At 40.5% G+C, this 20,167-nt stretch overlaps 2 protein-coding genes across 5 annotated transcripts in view; one reads left to right on the top strand and one right to left on the bottom strand.

The window, feature by feature from the left end:
- Positions 1-116: 116 nt before the first annotated feature.
- Positions 117-2,659, bottom strand: mrpl41 (mitochondrial ribosomal protein L41). Of its 3 annotated transcripts, none has more exons than XM_083911978.1 (2): positions 2,610-2,653; positions 117-1,051 (listed from the first exon to the last, which is right to left on the bottom strand). In XM_083911978.1, the coding sequence occupies exon 2, from the start codon at positions 1,021-1,023 to the stop codon at positions 616-618; it is 408 nt and encodes a 135-aa protein (XP_083768104.1). In that variant the 5' UTR covers positions 1,024-1,051; positions 2,610-2,653; the 3' UTR covers positions 117-615. The 3 variants fall into 3 exon arrangements, with proteins under 3 accessions (XP_083768104.1, XP_083768105.1, XP_083768103.1); XM_083911979.1 differs by lacking the exon at positions 2,610-2,653 and adding an exon at positions 2,565-2,587; XM_083911977.1 differs by having other exon boundaries at positions 118-1,051; positions 2,619-2,659.
- Positions 2,660-3,015: 356 nt separating this feature from the next.
- pnpla7b (patatin-like phospholipase domain containing 7b) overlaps positions 3,016-20,167 on the top strand; it is a 43,873-nt gene continuing 26,721 nt past the window's right edge. For both annotated transcript variants that reach the window (XM_083912523.1, XM_083912522.1), the window contains exons 1-14: positions 3,016-3,084; positions 5,606-5,646; positions 6,016-6,090; positions 6,354-6,441; positions 7,109-7,188; positions 9,631-9,725; positions 11,044-11,184; positions 13,097-13,256; positions 13,425-13,505; positions 13,885-14,013; positions 14,181-14,261; positions 17,023-17,134; positions 17,249-17,326; positions 19,735-19,817. In XM_083912523.1, coding sequence (XP_083768649.1) covers positions 5,608-5,646; positions 6,016-6,090; positions 6,354-6,441; positions 7,109-7,188; positions 9,631-9,725; positions 11,044-11,184; positions 13,097-13,256; positions 13,425-13,505; positions 13,885-14,013; positions 14,181-14,261; positions 17,023-17,134; positions 17,249-17,326; positions 19,735-19,817 — 1,242 coding nt within the window. In that variant the 5' untranslated portion in view covers positions 3,016-3,084; positions 5,606-5,607. The remainder of the gene's footprint in view (positions 3,085-5,605; positions 5,647-6,015; positions 6,091-6,353; positions 6,442-7,108; positions 7,189-9,630; positions 9,726-11,043; positions 11,185-13,096; positions 13,257-13,424; positions 13,506-13,884; positions 14,014-14,180; positions 14,262-17,022; positions 17,135-17,248; positions 17,327-19,734; positions 19,818-20,167) is intronic.

Below are 20,167 nucleotides of genomic sequence, written 5' to 3'. Positions count from 1 at the left end.
GCTGCAAATTTGTGTGTTGACAGACGGGCTGTCACCCCGCTGCAGTAGCCTACGGTGTGCGTGTGTATGTAAAAGAGAGAAAGCACGCAGCAGAGGGTCACAGATCAGAATCAACCCGGCTGCTGTAGCACTCATTACTTGCCCATGCAAAGATCAATTCTGCACTGCTCCAGCCTGATCTCTCCTACCACACGTCACATCCCGCTGAGAGCTACATCCAATCAGCAACCGGGCTTCTCTCAAGGGTATCAGCGGCTGTTTTTTGGACCTGTGGAAGAGCACTCGAGCGACTAACATGCATATCTTAGGCATTTCGGCGAGATAGACCCGCCTCATTCCGGGTATTCGACCATAGTGGAAACGCACCTAATGATTAGAGTAACTATCAATAGCACAGAAAAGCCCTCTCCATGTCTGTTGTTTGTTAAACTGATTTTTACAATGACGTATACACAACTCTGCAGTATGGATTCTTTTTAACCGTAAGTTTTATTTTGCCGGGTGATGTCATAATACACACTCCCATCTGTGATCATTTCCCTAAAGGTGTCACAGCAGTTACTCTGCAGCTGTCAGCCTAATCAGCTGTGTCTTTCATTGTAAAGAAGTGCATCTTTAACGCACATAGTTCTTGGGGTAGAGTTTGAAGAGCTTCCCCTCCTGGTTGGGCTCAAATCCATATTTCTCCAGCTGATCTTCGTTGAAAGTGCCCTCTTCAAAGTCTTTCTTAATCCGAGGGGCCACAACTTCAGCAAACAGACTTTCTGCTGTGAGTGGAGGCTCTGTTCCTCGAGGAGAGCGATATGATACGTAGGGTTTAAGTTTGAAGCCCTCCAAGTTAGGCACCACAAACTGAGGAATCATAGTTCGTATGGACAGAAACTTGCTGCTGGACAGCCTCAGTCCAGTAGGCCTCGCGCCCCTGCCTTTATTATGAGTCTTTGATCCACGCTTGCTGGTGAACTCAGACATTCTGTCCGCTCCTCTAACCAGACCCCTCATCAACGTCGATAACACACCCATGGTGCCACAGCGTTTCCTCCTTCAGGGACTGAGAAAAGATGGAGAATAAATACTCGTTAAATGCAGCATATGTACAACCTCAAAAAATACCTGGTTTTGCCACCAGCTGCTACAAGGTTTCTCGAAACTTCTTTTTATTGCAAAGTGCAAAATACAATGCAAATAAGCATATTCAAATGCAGTTACAAAAGTTGTTGCTTTCAGAACTGAGCATAGCATTTCTTACAGTCAAAAAGAATAAGATATAAATAGAGCAATAATAGAAAGTAAATCAATAGAAAAGAAAGAAATGTTTTCTTATAAAGGGACCAATCAAAAGTAAAAGTTGATAAACTTTCATACAGCAATAGGGTTGTATTTGATTCTATAAGTTTGAATGAATTAAAATAAAGGTGCAGTTCTTTTTAAAAAATGTAGAAACGTGGGGTAGTTTCTGAGAATTTACATTATAACCAAGTTATTGATGTTATATTCTAGTTTTCTGTCCTCCATTATGAAACCAAATCTCACATTATTGTAAGTCAGGGGTGGCACATCTATATTATAGGTTATCACATTTTTGAAGTCCTTCCAAAACAAATCAGATAGATTGTAAGAGAACATTAAATGTTGTAGTGTTTCTACTTCTGTCTTACAAAAACCACATGTATAACAGGCCAAATTCCAGAAGCAGAACAAATACAGGACATGGAGACGACTTGTTGAAGCCACAATTCCCATCTCTGCCAAATTCAACTTAAGTCTTGGGTATTCACCTCAGGATAAATGTCATTTATTGTTTTGAAGTGTAACTCATTCGCTTTAGGGGAGCTAGGAATGCTAAGAAATTAATCTAATTCTCTTGTCCAAGCTGGAGTTTTCCTTGAACATATTTTATATTGAGAGGAAATGGAAAAAAATGCTTTGGTAAGAGTAGATGTCAGAAATGTGTTGTTACGCTTTTTCTCTAATAAAGGTTGGTTATTTATGGACAGGGTGAGTAGTTCAGATGTTATCGGCACGGGCATTAAAGTTCCCTTAATCACTCAGATACAGATTAATTACAGCCCAGTGGTCGTTTCTGGAACATTCAAGATTATATTTCTGACTAAAGTCATCAACATCTAATATGCTACCCATCCCATCCATAAGGTGTTGGACAGACCGAATTGTTTCTCGAGACTAACTCACGTAATGATTTATATCCCTGTGTGGGTAAAGTATGACAACCGGGGGTCAAGGGAGTCCAAAGAGAATTCCTCTTAATTCCGTTTGTTTGTGAAAGATGTTGAATGTTAGCGTTACCTGTTATTTACACATTAGTGGCAAAATGGATTAAGGAAAGAAAAACCTGCGCTACATCTAACTAGGTGAGAGAATAACTGACATCATTAACTAGCTAATGTTAGCTAACGATACGAGCCAGGATAGCTATTGCTGTACTGTCTGCTGGCAAGCTAACGCTTCAGTTAAGTTACTTATGTGTGTATATATACATACACATTATATTGTACATACATTATATTATCTATATAAAACAGTTGTTATTCACGTTAAATTACATCATTTCAAATTGCCCAGAGGTTCATAAATTGTTACAAACTTACATTCCTCACCTTGAGCGCAATGTTGACTGTTGGTCCAATGTGCCGGACTGTCGAAGGAAATGCCCAGTGATTGGTGGAAAGGCAACACCGTCCACCAATAGCCATCCGATATACTAGTACTGACCTGTCAGTGATTGGTGTGCGTCAAAGTAAACGAGTTACCCAAATACAGACAAGTCTACTTTCAAAATAAATGTTTAAAAGGCACATTGGTATGTGCAAAGCATACATGTATCCGTAAATTTTCTGTTCAGCTGCGCTATGGATATTCTTTGTATCTCTAAATAGTCAAATCTAGTTATTGAACTGCACCCTAGAACCTTTTTTAAAAGAATAATACAGTTTGGGTTTGGGTTTTCTTACAGTTTCGTCAATAAGACTTTTATTTTGATAGGAACGACCGGACATTCAGACTGCTTTACTGAACAGTCTATTCTTGGGTAACGTTATACACCAAAACTTTGACACAAGAAAGGTAAGTTTGGTGTGTTCACTCGAAAAGGGTTATCTATATCTGAATGTCCATTTGGTCGTTTGTATTTGTTATAGACTCTGTCAATGTAAACGTGTTCGGGGAGTTTCTCGCGTGCATTGGGTTGTCCTCTTGTTGTGTTGTGTAGCGGACTGCGCGCGCACACACGCACGCACACACACACACACACACACACACACACAAGCGTGCGCGGACAATCTTAACAAACTTCAAGTTTATGTCAGCTAATTGTGACACTAAATGTTAACTCTCTATATATTGTTCAAATGTCAACTACAAGTGAACATGAATTAGAAGTGTATGTTATTGTGCTTCACCCGTTAGCTGTTGATGCTCCGTGTTGCGAGCTCTTTTTCAAAGTCTTGCTTGCAGTTAAATACGTTTTTTTATTGCACTCACTGCGACCAACATTGGATACGAAGGGAATGACTAAAAATCCACTTTTCCGATTCGGCATAACTAATCCACAGAACACTAATAAAACATCATCTATTTTTGAATGGAGTTTGTTCCAAGACTCACAGACCCAGGCTGAGTCAACAGTGAAAGTAAATATGTGACGAGTGATCCTCGTACATGTTAACAAACTACACAGGATATCTTAGATTTTCCCTCATTTCTACTATTTCTGCAGAGTTGTGTTGTGTCTGTTTACGGAGCCCGTTGGGATGGTGCGTGTGTGTAGTGCAAGAGGGAGTGTCTGGTTACGGGTATTGAGCTTGTGACCTCTGCTGCTGGAGCCAAGCGGGTGATCTTTAACCCAGATTTGTGAAGAACATTCTGCTCTGTAACTCTCTGTTGGTCAGTTGGACACAGCAAGGCACCAATGTTGCCAGCCCAGGGGCGGAGCAGGGGGTGGCTTTTTTTTAGTTAGTTAGAGCTGGAAGATAGGACCAAAATCTCCTATCTCGGTATAGTTTATTCATATTTTGACTACAATATTTATCACAATCATTTTTTTCCGATCCAATCCAATACCGATACCTGGGCTGAGCGTATATGCCGATTCCTGATATCCAATACCCGATACCGATCAGATACTACTGTTGAATGAATTGCCATTTGAACAGTGGCTTGCGTGCAGGGGGAGGGGGGGTTCGTTCTAATCGTCACTGCCCTTGAAAAACAAAAAAAACATGGCCGTTGGGGATTTTGATGACTTGCTCGCTCCTGTTATTCACGGCACTTTTTTGTGTACAGTACCTGACACTGCCCCCAACGTTTGGTCCGTATCAGTACGCATCCGTTAGCTTGCAGGAAATACAGACGAAATGTACACAGAATATAGACAGAAGGCTCCGTATGCGTCTCTAACATAGATCATAAATAATCCTTAAGTGCCCTCTAGGACCCAAAATGTGTGCTTAAGTGCCCACAAGGAGCCAAAACACGTGCTAAAGTGCCCTCTAGGAGTCAAAATGCGTGCTTAAGTGCCCACAAGGAGCCAAAACACGTGCTAAAGTGCCCTCTAGGAGTCAAAATGCGTGCTTAAGTGCCCACAAGGAGCCAAAACACGTGCTAAAGTGCCTTCTAGGAGTCAAAATGCGTGCTTAAGTGCCCACAAGGAGCCAAAACACGTGCTAAAGTGCCCTCTAGGAGTCAAAATGCGTGCTTAAGTGCCCACTAGGAGCCAAAACATGTGCTAAAGTGTCCTATAGGAGTCAAAATGCGTGCTTAAGTGCCCACAGGGAGCCAAAACACGTGCTAAAGTGCCCTCTAGGAGTCAAAATGCGTGCTTAGTACCACTACTACCTCTACTGCTACTTCTACCACTACTACTACTACGACTACTACAATGCCAATCCCTAAAGACATCTCATTTAATTGAGTAGAAGAAGAAGAATTACTTTATTTTTATCCCACACGGGGAAATTCAATTTTCACTCTTATTATCATACATGTTACCCACACAGGCCCGAAATACACACATGCACAACCAGGACCTATACATGCAATTGAGGAGAGATGTTAGAGCGAGGGGGCAGCCAGTGACCAGCGCCCCGAGCAGTTGGGGGTTCGGTGCCTTGCTCAACAGCACCTCGGCAGTGCCCATGAGATGAACTGGCACCTCTCCAGCCACCAGTCCACGCTCCATATATGGTCCACACAGGGACTTGAACCAGCGACCCTACGGTTCCCAGCCAAGTCACCTATGGACTGAGCTACTGCCGCCCACAAAATATAAATGTTCTTTTGTTGGTCTAATATTTAATCCACAGTATTGAAGACCACATCTACTTAGTGTTGTTGAATCTTTGATGTCCAGTTTGAACAGCCCGGGTTATGGGATGGATTCAAATGGAGCACATTTCTCAGTTAGTTAAATATTCATTTTAAGGTTATTCCGGCATAGTATTACAGAACTAGGTCTCAAAATTAGTGATGCTGTTTATTTCTTATGAAATGTGCCATCATTTGACTCGTATTAAAGGTGTTTAGTCTCTATAAAGTCTTTCACTGTTGGATATTCCTTGTTTTAGTACTGCCTTATCTTTTCTAACAGGTATGGAAGACGATGATGAAGAGAGCTGCAGTGTATATCCGGTATGTCCATCCTCAACACCATTCATTGCACTTCATTGTCTAAAAATAAAGTTCCTTGTCCCTATGGAGGGATGACTACACAACAGTTGTCATAACAAAGATATTTATTTCCCTGTGAAATACGGTACGTGGCAAATTCGTTACAAATAATTTGCAATGCTTTTTTAATTCTTCAGGCCTGTGTTGGGTAAAATAGATCATACTTTTCCCTTCATGAAATGCTTAAAAAAAACTGAGTGATCAAGTTGTTGCTTAGTCTTTTTCCAACTTGTCCCTTGTTCTGCTCTGACTGCTCTTATACTCAACACAGCCTGTCCTACGTCCAGTTGATGTCCTGTCTCTGTGTTGTTTGCATGGTTGATGTCTCAGATACTGGTTCCACTCGGCAGTGAGATCAAGGCCAGGATGCAGCAGTTTGTGGAGGAAAGGACGGAGGCCAACATGGTAACCATCTGACTAGTGGTTTGACTGCGACATGGTTTGCAAATGGCTTTTTTTGGTTTTAGTGAATGTATTCAATACGTACAGTATGTTGAATTGCACCGAGACACATGAGTGACTCTGGTGTTTATGTTCTTGTCATGTAGCACACAACATGTAGCTAGAATAAAGGAGAGGGTTCTCGTATGAGATATATGTGTCCTTTTCATATTTAAACCGTACAGCTCATTTAAATCTTCTGAATGTTTTATGTGTTTTTCTTCCAGTGGACGGCTGTGCTGATTGGAGCTGTGACAGTTGTTTCTGTCGTTGGAGTTGTTGTGTTCCTTCTTTACAGAAGATACAAGCGGTCAAGTCAGTACCCTGCACACTTCTACACCCTGTCTGCCTCAGACTACATTTGTATATAAATGTTTTCAGTATGTAAATATGCTAAATACACCCAAATACCCTGTTTATTAGAGCTGCAAAGATTCATTAATTCATTATCAACTATTTAAATTGTACTAAAATAAATTGCCAGCTATTTAATAATTGATTAATCCGTTTGGGTCATTTTCTAAGGGGGGAAAATAATCTAAATTCTCTGATTCCACTGATTCACATTTTTCAACCATTTTTTAACATTTTATAGACCAAACAACTGATCAATTAATCAAGAAAATAAACAACAGATTAATAACAATGAAAATAAGCATTAGTTGCAGCCCTACTGTTTATAAGATAATCCTTTATAAGTCTCACAGCAGGAACATTGTCAGTGTTAGAGCAGCAAAGAGGATAGTACAAATAACAAAGCATCAGTAAAGAACGCAAAATAAAATAAGGGTTAGGTTTTAACTGGTTGTTTATTTTTTTGAAAAATCATCAGTATCAATAATGTTTTAGTGTATTACAGATAGCTGACACTAACTGTATATACCGGTAATTTAAAATAAAATTAAAATCAAGTAGTCATTCGATCAGTGTAGCGCCTGTATGAGGTGAGATGGTCTTACGGAGGATGTCTGGTGTGTTTTAGAGGAGGAGGCCGGCGTCCCACACTATCGCTTCAGGAAAAGAGACAAGGTGATGTTCTACGGCCGAAAGATCATGAGAAAGGTCAGTGCCTTCTTAGACATCCAACTCAGTGTTGCCCCTTTCTACAGACATACGCCGACACAGAGGGCCAAGTCTATCCCAAGCCCCAGCCATGGCGGCTTCCAGGTTGGAAATCCTGGTTGTGTCCACTAGGGGCAGGTTTCATAACAGAGCAGTTTCTCTTTGACCCCCATGTTAAACAGGCCGTTTTCACAGCATAATTAAAGCTGTTTAAGGCCTGGGACAAAAGAACATTCTCGTCTGTATGTTTAGGTCATATTTCCATGACAACAGTGAGGTTTTTTTTTTTGGACAAGGCTAGTTTTTATTTTATTGGAGGTTAAAGTTTATGAATAATTAGGGGCGTGGCCTCTTGAGTGACAGCTAGCCTCTGGCCCACACTTCTCCTCAGAGGCTAGTTGTCAGGATTAGCATCATTAGCATGCTAACTCCGTCATCTTGACCTGGACTGTGGTCATTCCTGTGGTGGTGTTACCATAGGTGTACTGTATTTACAACTAGTTTGTATGTTATAACCATAAACTGTATATTATAGAACAAATCAAAAAGTGTTGGTGTTGCGAAGGTCACGTGTTAGCTCTGTTATGCTAATTAAATAGCCGAACTTGCACCATGACTTGCAATATAGTTTACTATCTATGGCACATACACTCGATGCTAATCTGGAGCACCGGGATGATTCAGGACGTGAGGCTCTGTGTTTTACAGTCAATGAGCATGGGACTGTGTTGAATTTCAGTTTAAACCATAGATCATAAATGCTGCCAGCACTTCACTCCCGGGTCCCGTGTGTTCTCCACTAGAGGATTTCCACTGCTGTCCCGTCCTGCTCCTAAAAAAAAAGAACGCTCCCGCCTGTTTCCCATAAACCCCATAGAGAATCTCAAAGTAATGTGTAAGAAACCCACTCCAGTTAGTGAACTGTGGAAGAGAGTGAGTCAGAATGGACCAAGATCAAACCAGAGCAGTGTGAGAAACTAGTGATGTCCTGTGGGCGCAGATGTGCTGAAGTCCTTCAAAGCTGTGGCCTCTACACTTCCTGTTCATTTTTGAATCCTAGAGAAGAAAACATTGTTGAAATCTTCTCTTCTGACACAATGAACACTGTTCTCTCATTTTGATCACTGTTTCTTTTTAACAAAATAAAGGTTTTTGTTGAAGTGCCTTGGTTATTTAAAAAAACATGCTAGGACAACAGTGGTATAGACACTGAGGATATTCTATTAAATTAATTTATTGTTCAGAAATATGGATGCTTAGCTCTGTGACTCAGTGAGCTCAGGTTATAAACACTGGTTTCAGAGCACACCACTGACGGACGGCTGTTTACAATGTGTCGACGCCTACAAGACTTTATACAAATATAGAGCAAACGTCCAGCTACTCCTACAGGATATCACTGTAAATATCCAGGTTATACTGCTACAGTACAGACAGACAGACAGTACTGGACATTAAATTAGGCTGACTTAATGCTTACTTAAAAAGCAACAATAAGCTGACTGTACAGTGGCTACTCACCTCTGTTGAGCATGTTGCCAATACATTTCAAATTGATAAGTATAGAATTGCTTTACTTAAAATTATATTAATTAGTAAAGAATTATACTAGTTTTTTTGGTTGTCGCCTTAATGGTATTTTGGAACCGGAAGTGACTATATTTGGACAAGAGGGCGGGGCTAATGAGGTTTGAATGGCGCATCATTAAGCAATATGCTAAAGAGGGAAACTTTAACCCTTTTTAAACTAGCTGACATGGACTTGTGGTGAGCTCCCAGCGCTGGTGCTGCAGTGACACAGAGCCGGTTGATTAACAAAAGTGCAACCACCAAGCTCGGAACAAGATGTTTTAAGCGACCAAAGCGTTACAGTCGGTTGTGATGAAGTGAAATCACACAGTGAGAGGGGTCAAAACCTTCAGACTTTAGCACAGACAACACCTAATCGCAAGACCATGTCTATTTTAATGTAGACAGTGCCATTGATTCACATTACTAAACCTCTATCCTGATTGACAGGTCACAGTGTAGCCCCAATCTAAAGCCCCCCCCTGCTTTCTGGTCTCTTTGACTCTAAATGGAACCGTAATTTACTAAATGAACATCATGCTGTATTGAAAAAGTCTTGAAACTAGAGATTTAGACCATGAACTAATCAGGAAAATGTTTACTGAGATAATTAACAAGCAAGAAATAGACTAATTTTCTCATTGACTTCTATACAAACAGAATTATTTTTGTAACCAGTGGAGTCGCCCCCTGCTGGACAGACCCTGAAGCTACATCCATTATTATTTACCTTCTCTGGTTGGACAGAAAGAAGTGGTTGACTGACCTTCCTGATATTTGCATAATATGCATGATCAGGAACAGTTTGTTTGCCTTCTTTATATCATCACTTGGATGCAAATGTGTTGAATCACCAAACTTTTCCTGTTGCAGGTCCAGACGTTGTCCTCAGCCCCTGCCTCTAATTCAAACGCAGCTTCCCGGCAGAGAGTGAGAAAGAGGACAAAAGTCCTGTCTATAGCTCGCAAGTAAGTCCCTTTTTCAGCATCCAGCGTAGACAGATGATAAGCTTTCAGGGTGGAAAGTTCATTCTACAGCTTGGGAACAGTTGTTTGACAAGAATGTGGACCTTGGGTTAAGATTATTTCATCATAGAAGATAAGCTGGTATTTTAAGATACCAGGAAAAGTCAGCAAACCATAAATGTTGGATCTACTGTTTATGTAAGCAGTAGCTCCTGACAGGGGTGTAATGTTGTGATTCTGTCACAGCCAAGGGGCGCTGTTCAGCCCAACACAAAGGAAGGAAGGTAGATTTGTGATATAAACACACATACCCCTTTTTGACCAAGACATTTTGAGAGCCGGTTCAGTGCCGATGCCCAATCCTGAACCGGTTCTTCCTGTTTCGACATCCAAAGAACCGGCTCTCAGCCAGGAAAACTGGTTCCAGAGCGGCACCAACTCTTGCATGCTTTAAAAAGGTTGTGATTTTAGAATTTGTGTATTTCATTGTGGTTTTTTTGTCAAAATGAACAGCTTTTCTAAAGAGACATGTTTTCTTTAGTTTGCTTAATCAACAAAGAAAAACAGTTTAAGTTAAGTTTTTAAAAAATGAAAGTGATCAATTGCAGGTAGTCTGTGCTAGGTAAGGCTAGCTAATGTTAGCGCTAGTGGGCTAACATTAGCTTCCAACAAAGGTTAACATTACAATCTACATTCAGTGTTAATGAGAATCAAAACGTGTTAGATAATTAGCTTCCTCCTCAAACAAAATCATCCATTATATCCAAGATGAGCAGTACAAATGTGTTGTAGTCCAACACTGTTGTTGTTGTGCTTGAAGTGGGCGTTAGCATTTCTGGGGAAACCTTAGACGTATACAGTGAAATAATGACATGGTTCTCTGGGCTCTCTAGCCTGTGGAAAACCAAACAGGTTCTGAGAAGGTTCCCAAGTTGAACTAACAGGGAGCCAGCACCAGTCCAGCACTAGAACTAGGTCTGGGTTGGTCGAAAAGGGGTAACAGGGTGCTTTAAAGAGGTCAGAAAAGAGGTAAATTCCAATTAAGATGAGAGAAACTTAAAAGTGCTGAAAAATAAGTGTAAAATTCAGGCGATGGTGGTTCAAAGCATATAAACTAGATGAGAGTAGAACAGACATCGAACTGTTTGCTGTGATCATTTGACTAGTTTTAGAGGAAATGGTGATTGTTGTTCGTTGTTATGGTTGGTCTGTCATTTAATGAATATAATTTGATAAGTGGTTAGTTGTCAGATTTTTCTACCAATCATTAAAGTAGTACATCTTTACAGTATGAAGAATGTCTTTTATGTGTTTGTGTTAGGATCCTGCGCATCCGGAAGGAGCCCCCCACCCTGCAGCCCAAGGAGCCTCCCCCCTGTCTGCTGGAGGCTGACCTGACTGAGTTTGATGTGCAGAACTCCCATCTGCCCTCTGAGGTGCTGTACATGCTTAAAAATGTTAGGTAAGTAAAATGACATGCTTTATTTCCATCTCCCACATGAACAAGAGTACAGTTTCTATGCAGTCTCATAGTAACATGTCAGTCAACCTGTTTAAAGTGTAATTCCAATGCGAAATCAACCCAGGATCTTTTTCAACAAATTCTGTCACCGAATATGCCATCTAGACAATTTTTTCCCTGTCTGAACGATTAACGGAGAATTCCGGTAGAGTCCATAACAGCGGGAAGTGGCTAACAGTCGGACGTGGCTAACACTGATTAGCTTGAGGCAGTACAGTAAAGGCATTAAAACGTCTTTTTTAACCACTAATACTGCTCAAAATAACAGCAAACCACTGCAGCAGCTTGAGAAGAGTCCCTACACAGAAAACAAAACACCAATGGGCTCCTTCCTTTGGGATTGACTTTGGTAATCCACTTGAATGGACTTTACTATGAGAGGAGCTGGTACAGGGGCCAGTAGGTAAGTCTTTAAAAAACTCTTTTAATAAACTCTGGGTTCACTAACTACTTTGTTGGTGCTTTGTTTTCTGTGTAGGGACTCTTCTCATGCTACTGCAGAGGTATGCTGTTATTTTCAGCAGTATTAGTGGTTGAAAAGGCGTTTTAATGCCTTCACCATGCTGCCCCGAGCTAATCAGTGTTAGCCTACCAGCTAGCGACTCTACCAGATGTATCTGTTAATCTATCATACACGAAAAAATTGTCTCGATGGTTAATTTGATGACAGAATTTGCAGAAAAAGACCCTGGGAGGATTTTACACCGGAATTTCGCTTTAAGTCATTTTCAAAAACGTCAATCATTCTCCTTTATAAGTGTAGTCTGTTTTTTCCTGATTCACAACACCCCTTCTCCACATATCATATTACTTTTATTCCAAAATGATCAACCATCAATCAATTATTTAAAAAAAATGGCTGATTACTTTTTTTAAAAACAATTTTTAAAGATAATTTTTAGGTAGTTTTCAAGCTTTTATTATGTAGGACAGACAGGAATAGGGTGTGAGAGAGAGAGGGAGAGACATGCAGCAAAGGGCTGGTCGAAAGGTCAAACCAGCGGCCGCTGCCTGGAGGACCTTCAGCCTCTTGACATGGGGCGACTGCTCTAACCACTGAGCCACCGGCCGCCCCACTGCTGATCACTTTTCTGTTGATCCCATGATCCATTTTAAACAGATGTATAACCTGTATTATATAAACTCACTTAGCAGTAACTACAAGTGTTGCCAAACCCATCAGAGCTGAACACTTAAAGGGACAGTTCACCCAAAATCAAAAATACATATTTTTCCTCTTACCTGTAGAACTATTTACCAGTGCAGATAGTTCTGGTGTGAGTTTCCCAGTGTTTGGAGATATCAGCTGTACATATGTTTGCCTACTCTCCAATATAAAGGAACTAGATGAAAAAAAAAAAAATACAACAGCAATGTCTCTTTCAAGCAGTTTCATGTAGGAGCTATTTACTTTCTACTGAAATACACTGAAAGCCTACTCATGGACAAAAGGCTCATGACGTGCATGATGTTAACATTAGTGCCGCCCCGTGGCTGAGCTTTAGTGCTAGCTAGCTCAGGTGAGTATAGGTTAGCTACAGTTACAGCCGAGCTGACGAGTACGAGCATCTCATCCATGAGTACGCTTCCTCCTGTTTGTTGATACGGTTGGTGAGTTTAGTTTGGTAGAAAGGAAATAGTTCCTACATTAAACTGCTCACAACAGGTCTGTGGATTATTTTGAGGATCCGCATGATTTGAGTCATTGCTGTTGAGTATTCTGTTATATTGTATTGTACATCCATGGTGAACAAACAAAATCAGATTTGTTATATTTTGGATATGATACAGTTTAACTGACATTTTGTGCTGTAATAGAAGAACACCATATGTGCATATGTATTGTAACCAGGGTGCTCGGCCACTTCGAGAAGCCTCTTTTCCTGGAGCTGTGTCGTCACATGCTGCTGATACATCTGCATCAGGGAGAAGGACTCTTCCGACCGGGCGACACTGATGACAGTATTTACGTTGTTCAAGATGGCCGCCTGGAGCTATGCATCCATGAGAGTGTAAGACAACTGGGCTGAGCATCTCCCTCACACATGGATTAGTACTTGTTTGCTTTGCTGTTTTATGGAAACTGATGATCAGTGAGGAAGAAGTCAGAAGCATTGGAAGCCTTAGCCTGTTTTTACTTTGCTCACATGTTGAGATTTGTTTTTGTTTTCTTACTGTAGGATGGAACAGACGCTGTGGTGAAGGAAGTTTTACCAGGAGACAGTGTTCACAGTTTGCTCAGTATCCTTGACATCATCACTGTACGTCTTCATCGTCTTCATCGTCTTCATCTCATTCACTTGTATTGTTTAAAAAAAAAGCTGTCACGTTGCACACACCATACATTTCGATTAACACTAATTTAAGTTATTGTATAGTCTGAGCTTCATGCTTTGCCTGATGGAGAGCTCTAGTTCATGGTGTGACATGGACACACTTCTAAATGCTCTCATTCTCTAGAGTTGAGTTTTTACCTGTTTTTTACTGGAATGGTCACTTATTACCGGGACAAATTCGGCCCTTCTTTTACTCACCTTTATATTCATGTCCACACTTTGTATATCTTAATTCTGTTTTGGGAAGATTTGTACTACTCACAGCATCCTTCGTCCTTCACACACTGTCATATCTGTATTTCAGGGCTATCCAGCCCCTTACAAAACAGTATCGGCAAGAGCTGCAGTTCCCTCCACCATCCTGCGTCTTCCAGCTACAGCTTTCCAGTCTGTCTTTGAGAAATATCCTGAAACTCTGGTCCGTGTGATCCAGGTAAAGTGTCCACTAACAATAACAAGTATTTGTTTCCTCAAGTGAGCTACAGGCGTTGCTTAGCCAGTGCATAACATGCAGCAAAATCAGAGGCAGCTTCACAATATATATCCATTCCCTTCTCTTTTTTTTTGGCATTAACAGTCTGTCATTTCTGTCCTCTGTAGATAATCATGGTGCGTCTCCAGAGAGTGACCTTCCTTGCCTTACACAACTACCTTGGCCTGACCACTGAGCTCTTCAACCCGGTACTGTTTTATTTTCAAACTGTACTCCAGGCTGTGTTTTGGTTATGGATTGTGCAAAAATGTTTTAGATTGGATTACCTCATTTTTCACTTGTCCATTACTGGCTTTTCTGACCTCACACTTATTTTCCTCTTTATGTTTTACTGTTGTGCTGCTCTTCTTTATTTAGTTCCCTGATATGCAACATCTCAGCCTTCCTGAGAGCATGAGTAAATGCATTACATTTGTAGCAGACCAAGGCTATAGAATACAACAATAATGTATTTGATCAGAATTCAGTCAAAACTTTATGAAGGACTTCGAACTCACGCTGTCATTTAGGCCTGTGGGGACCATGATGCTTGTCAGCCCAAAACAACCCTTTTTGAGGTCAATTGTTTTGAGTATCACCTCCACTTCCTCACAGGTTTTGTTATTGAAAATCAATGTGGAACAGTATAATTCAGTAATCCGGCTGTTAAGTCTGACGTGAGTGATACAGAATTGTGACATGGATCGGATGTCATTGCTGTGGTATAAAGGAATTATACCACGGCTTACAACCAATCAGATTGCTTGATTCGAGCCATCCCTTTTTAAAAAAACATTTTACAAGAGTTACATTTTTCCTGTTAAGTGAACTCGGACATCCAGCTGATATAACACACACGGCATAGAGCTTATACCAATATCCAACAACCCTCAAATGACAAACCAAGAAGGTTGTATGTATTAAAGGTTAATGACAACAGTAGCATGAATGCTCCATGCTGAGGCATTAAAGTTGTACTCTGTAGGATTTTCATCTATTTAATTATATGACCCACTAATGAAAACACTTGTTGTTTGTTTGCTGAGTATTCATCTGTGTGTCTGTGGAGACATTCACTCTCTAGATGGAAATAAGCCTCCATGTTAGTGACTCTGCTGACAGCGGTTGGTCTGTCGGCCCAGATCGTCACCAACAGTTAGGCTGCGTTCACTTGTAATCGAAAATCAGAGACTCCAACTTCTGAGTCAGGCTTGTAGTAAGAGCAGAACGAATAACTGCTAAACAGACAAATAAATGGGATGATGAATGAGCACAGTGAATACAGTGATGAACCTGATGAAAGAAGGTGTAACACCATCTACGGTGGTATCAGTGGAGGAGAACATTGGTGTTGAACAGTTAAGTTGAATAAATTCAGCAGCTTAGAGAGAACAAGGGACGGTTTTGAAGTCATTATGAATACCATTTTGATGAAAGAACTTACTTTTGATCTTCTTTTTGACTGAATCAGCATTAACCCCAATGTCACAGGAAAATGTTTCACTTAGGTGGTTCCTATGGTCAGGGGAGAAGTTTGGAAGAAAAAAGTTTTGGGAGATGCACCCTCCCAGAAAGCAGTTTCTGTGGTATTTGCATCTAAATTTTCTGTTGGCTATCATAGCACTGCAATCAATGTACATTGTGGCAGGAAATGTGGGGCATATAACAGTTTGAGGCCCACCCTGGCATAAACTGCGTGTTTGTCACTAGAGCTGCAAAGATTAGTCAATTAATTGATTAACTGATTATTTGATTGGTCGATTAATCAAATAGTTATTATTGAGTTAATCACTATCTATTTTGATAATCAATTGATTAGTCAGTCATTTTTCAGGAAAAAAGTAAAATTTATCTCATTCTGCTTCTTTAATTGAATATTTTCTGGTTTATTTCCTCTATGATATTTTATATTCTAACTAAAATAACAAATAACTAATTAATTACTCAGGGATATAATCACCAAATTAATCAACAATGAAAATTATTGCTATTTGTTACTGACCGGCCCATCTGTGTCCTTCTTGAGCTTTTGCAGTTTGACTCAGAGTTCAGAAAGTTAAAGTGTAAGTCCAGCGTAAAATCATCCCATGGTCTTTTTCGGCACTTTCATACATCAAATAAGCCATCGAGACAGGTTTTTTTTGTGTATGAACTATTTACGGAGAAATCCGGTAGAGTCGCTGTCAGCTGGACGTAGCTAACACTGATTAGCTTGGGGCATTAAACGTCTTTTTTAACCACTAATACTGCTGAAAATAACAGCAAACCTCTGCAGTAGCATCAGAAGAGTCCCTACACAGAAAACAAAGCACCAACAGCGTAGTTAGTGAACCCAGCTTTATTAAAAGAGTGTTTTAAAGACTTACCTACTGGCCCCTGTACCAGCTCCTCTCATAGTAAAGTCCATTCAAGTGGATTACCAAAGTCAATCCCAAAGGAAGGAGCCCATTGGTGCTTTGTTTTCTGTGTAGGGACTCTTCTCATGCTGCTGCAGAGGTTTGCTGTTATTTTGAGCAGTATTAGTGGTTAAAAAAGACATTTTAATGCCTTCACCGTACTGCCCCGAGCTAATCAGTGTTAGCTTCGTCCGATTGTTAGCGACTCTCCCGAATTGTTAATAGTCAGTACACTAAAAAAACTGTCTCCATGGCTTACTTGATGTATGTAAGTGCCGATAAAACCCTTGGGGGATTTTTGCACCCCAAATTAAACTTTAAGGTTAAAAGCTCTTGGTTTTTCATAAGTCACCTTCCAAAGATGAAGCCAGGCTTCTGGAAAGATTGAACTAGATAGTCTTGTAAGGTGTAGCATGCTACACTGTCTACAGTGACGTGCTGTCTGCTTGGCACCTGCTAGCTGGGAGGAAGTTTGTTTTTTCCATAGTCCTTCAGTTTCTTACTTCCTTCCTTTACTCACATGAATAATACAATATACAAATACATAAATTATGTTGTTATATGTGTGTTACAGGAGAGCCAAGCCATCTCCTTGGTGTCTGTGGCCCATGTTCTGGGTGATGGTCATCCACACAGAGGCCTCCGCAGGCAGCCTTCTCACCCAGATGATCTGGGCCCAGAAAAAGGTGACACAGTTCAGAAATAACAGCATCCCCTCTACATTTCACTGTTGGGCTGCAGTAGTGTGTGTACAAATGTTTGTCTTAACCTCTCTGTTTTCTTGTTACGCACTATAACAGAAAAGTCCAGCTTCTCTGAGATGTCAACATCAAAATACAAGAAATCTCGCTCTCTCTCCACCCCGCTGGCTGTTACAGGTATACACACACAGTACCATTTTTATACATGTATGTATTTTAGCCTTTTTTTGTCTCAGTAGGACATATGCATTCTTACTATGAAGCACTGCGACTGTCTGTCCATGTGTGTGTACTTGTCATATCTCCAGAAATGTTTATCCAATCTATTTCACACTTGGACGTGTATTGCTGGGGACCCAATGATGATTTTTTTTTTGTCAGTTTAGATGGTGGCACTATAACAATAAATTAAAAAATTTGGCCTGTAACCTCTTTTGTTGATTCTGTGAGAGGCATTTCAAAATATTCAAATGGATGTTCTCTGATCTAACACACACACACGCACACAGACACACACACACACTCACACACACAGTGTGCCGCAGTCTGTTAACGTGTTGCTCTCACTACTAATATTAGCTGCTGTGTTTTAACAGTGTGTGGATGAAAAAACGTGCATGCAGACACCGCAGGGTTCTGCGCAGGACTGAGCTATGAAGTCTGCTAGCTGCTAGGCTAATTTATACAGTGTAAACATGGTAAACACTTCAGCGCTGCTGTCCATCTTAGCTGAGAATGGAGAAATATGGAGTTTTGTCAGTCTGACATGTGTATGGTGATACTGCAGCAGCCTGGTGTTGTTTTTTAGGTGGTGTGTTTAGATGTTCATTATCTAACTACAAAGGAAGGACTCTGTCTGTGTGTGCTTGCATGTCTGTCTGTCCTTTGCATAGGACCCAAGGGAGTGCAGTGCTGAGTATGAAGTTCAATCTGCGCGGTTACATGGTCCAAAAGTTTTCATATTTTACCAAGATATTCACTCTAGCTCCCTTGCAGAGGTAATGCTGAGGGTGCTTCTGTGATCCCCTTGCACTCGATTGTGTTAATTCATGAGGGGTTTTTAAGTTATGGTCCTGGAGAGACACCCAATTTCTGCTTTGGTTCTCAAGCTGAAAAGTTTGGGAACCACTGTTGTAAAGAAACATGACAAAACGTTTTTTAAACGCTGCTCCAGTAAAAACTAGCATCTACACTACAACAAGTCCTGCAGCCTCTGAAACAGGTTGACATTGGGGGATTCTTGTCCATCTGGCTGTAATGTACAGTGGAGATCAAAATTAGAGAAGAACTAATAAATACCTGATTTATTTAGAAATACTGTTATTTTTATTGTTCAAAATTTGATAGAATATCCGTTGTAGCTATACTCTACTGTACTAACATTTGTTTTTAAATAACGAAGGTACTTCAACAAAAACCTTTATTTTTAGTTTACTTTACTTTCAGATCCTTCCCAGTTATTGGTGTTAATCTGCCACCTGGTGACAGTTGACTTCATTGTTGGACACACCTTATCTATCTGCAGCTCTCCTGGTTACTTTGAAAGATGGAAGCTGCTCTAAGGAGACTGAAATCCTGAGTCAGCAGGTTATCCGGATGAAGGCCAAAGGGATGACCCTCTCAGCCATCAGAGAGAGGTTAGGCGTTCACAGTCTGTGATTTCAAGAAGATTGAAACTTTACAAGGACACAGATACTTTAAGTCCCTCAAAAAGGCTGGTCGTTCAAACAAGTGCACGAGAGGACAGGATTATGAGAATACTCTCAATGGGGAATCAGTTCAACACTGCAGCTGGAGTTGGTCTCCAGTTCAGTGCAAGGATCTGTCTCTGCACAGTGTCTCACCGTTTAAGACTTATTGGACTGAAAGCCCACTCTGCTGTGACCAAACCTCTCATCAGCAGAAAGAATAAAAAGGCTGGACTTGCGTTTGCTGAGGAGCATGTTCTGTGGACAGAGGAGAACTGGTCCAGAGTGACTTCAGTGATGAGAGGACGTTCAGTTTATTTGTGTCTGATGGAAACATTATGTTGGGCGTAGAACTGGGGAAAGACTGAACCCAAAGTGTGTAAAGAAGTCAGTTAACTATGAAAGGAGGAAGTGTCATGGTTTGGGGATGTTTTCTACAGCAGGAGTTGGGCCTCTTGTTCAGCTACATGGCAGAGTGAATGCAAATGTTTAAGTGAACCTCCTTCAGCAACAATACCTTCACTGCAACTGTCTCCCAATCAGCTGCAATTTTAATACAAGACAATGTCCCCTGTCACACTGTTAAACAGGTGAAGCAGTTCACTGAAGCTCAGAATATTGAAACAATGAGATGTCCAGACCAGAGTCCAGATCTAAACCCCATAGAGAATCTCTGGAAAATCCTTACCAACAAAGTAATGTCTAAGAAACCCGCTATATCACTGTTTTTTTCAGCCATAGCGGATATTATATCAAATTCTGGACATTAAAAACTAACAGTATTTAAGAATGAATCAAGTATTTATTAGTTGTTCTCTAATTTCTATCTCCACTGTATGTTGCTGACACTAACCCCTGATGATGATATGATGACTGTGAACATTTTATGTCTTGCAGGTGAAATATCAGCCGACCTCAACAGAGTATTTGAGCGGGCCAGAGTTGCCAAAGAGGACATCCTGCCTCCCAGTCCTGTGAAGGTCTCTAGATAAGCAGTATCTGTGATTGAAGCTCTGTTGTTGTCAGGTGTATTTATATAATTAGCAAATTAATAATTCATTTTGTATATACACTACAGATACATATTCTATCAAATTCTGAACAATAAAAAATAACAATATTTCAGAATAAATCAAGTATCAATAATTTGTCCAGTGTAGACTTGGCCTAAGAAATACTTAATACTTATTTAAGCAGTACACTACAATGTTACATAGTATAATGGATCCTTTCAGTACACTGTATAGGCATATAGACAGGGTATTGTTACTTAGAATGAGTGTTAACTTTGTGGTTTAGTGTCTTTCTAAAGGACATAAAGTTTCACTTT

Source organism: Echiichthys vipera, assembly GCF_963691815.1.
Source record: "Echiichthys vipera genome assembly, chromosome: 4".
In the NCBI taxonomy this organism is placed as follows: domain Eukaryota; kingdom Metazoa; phylum Chordata; class Actinopteri; order Perciformes; family Trachinidae; genus Echiichthys; species Echiichthys vipera.
This window is presented reverse-complemented; position numbering and strand designations above follow the sequence as displayed.

Excerpts from the sequence above, each read along its gene's own strand:
- mrpl41 (XM_083911977.1), bottom strand. The coding sequence starts at position 1,023 with ATGGGTGTGTTATCGACGTTGATGAGGGGTCTGGTTAGAGGAGCGGAC.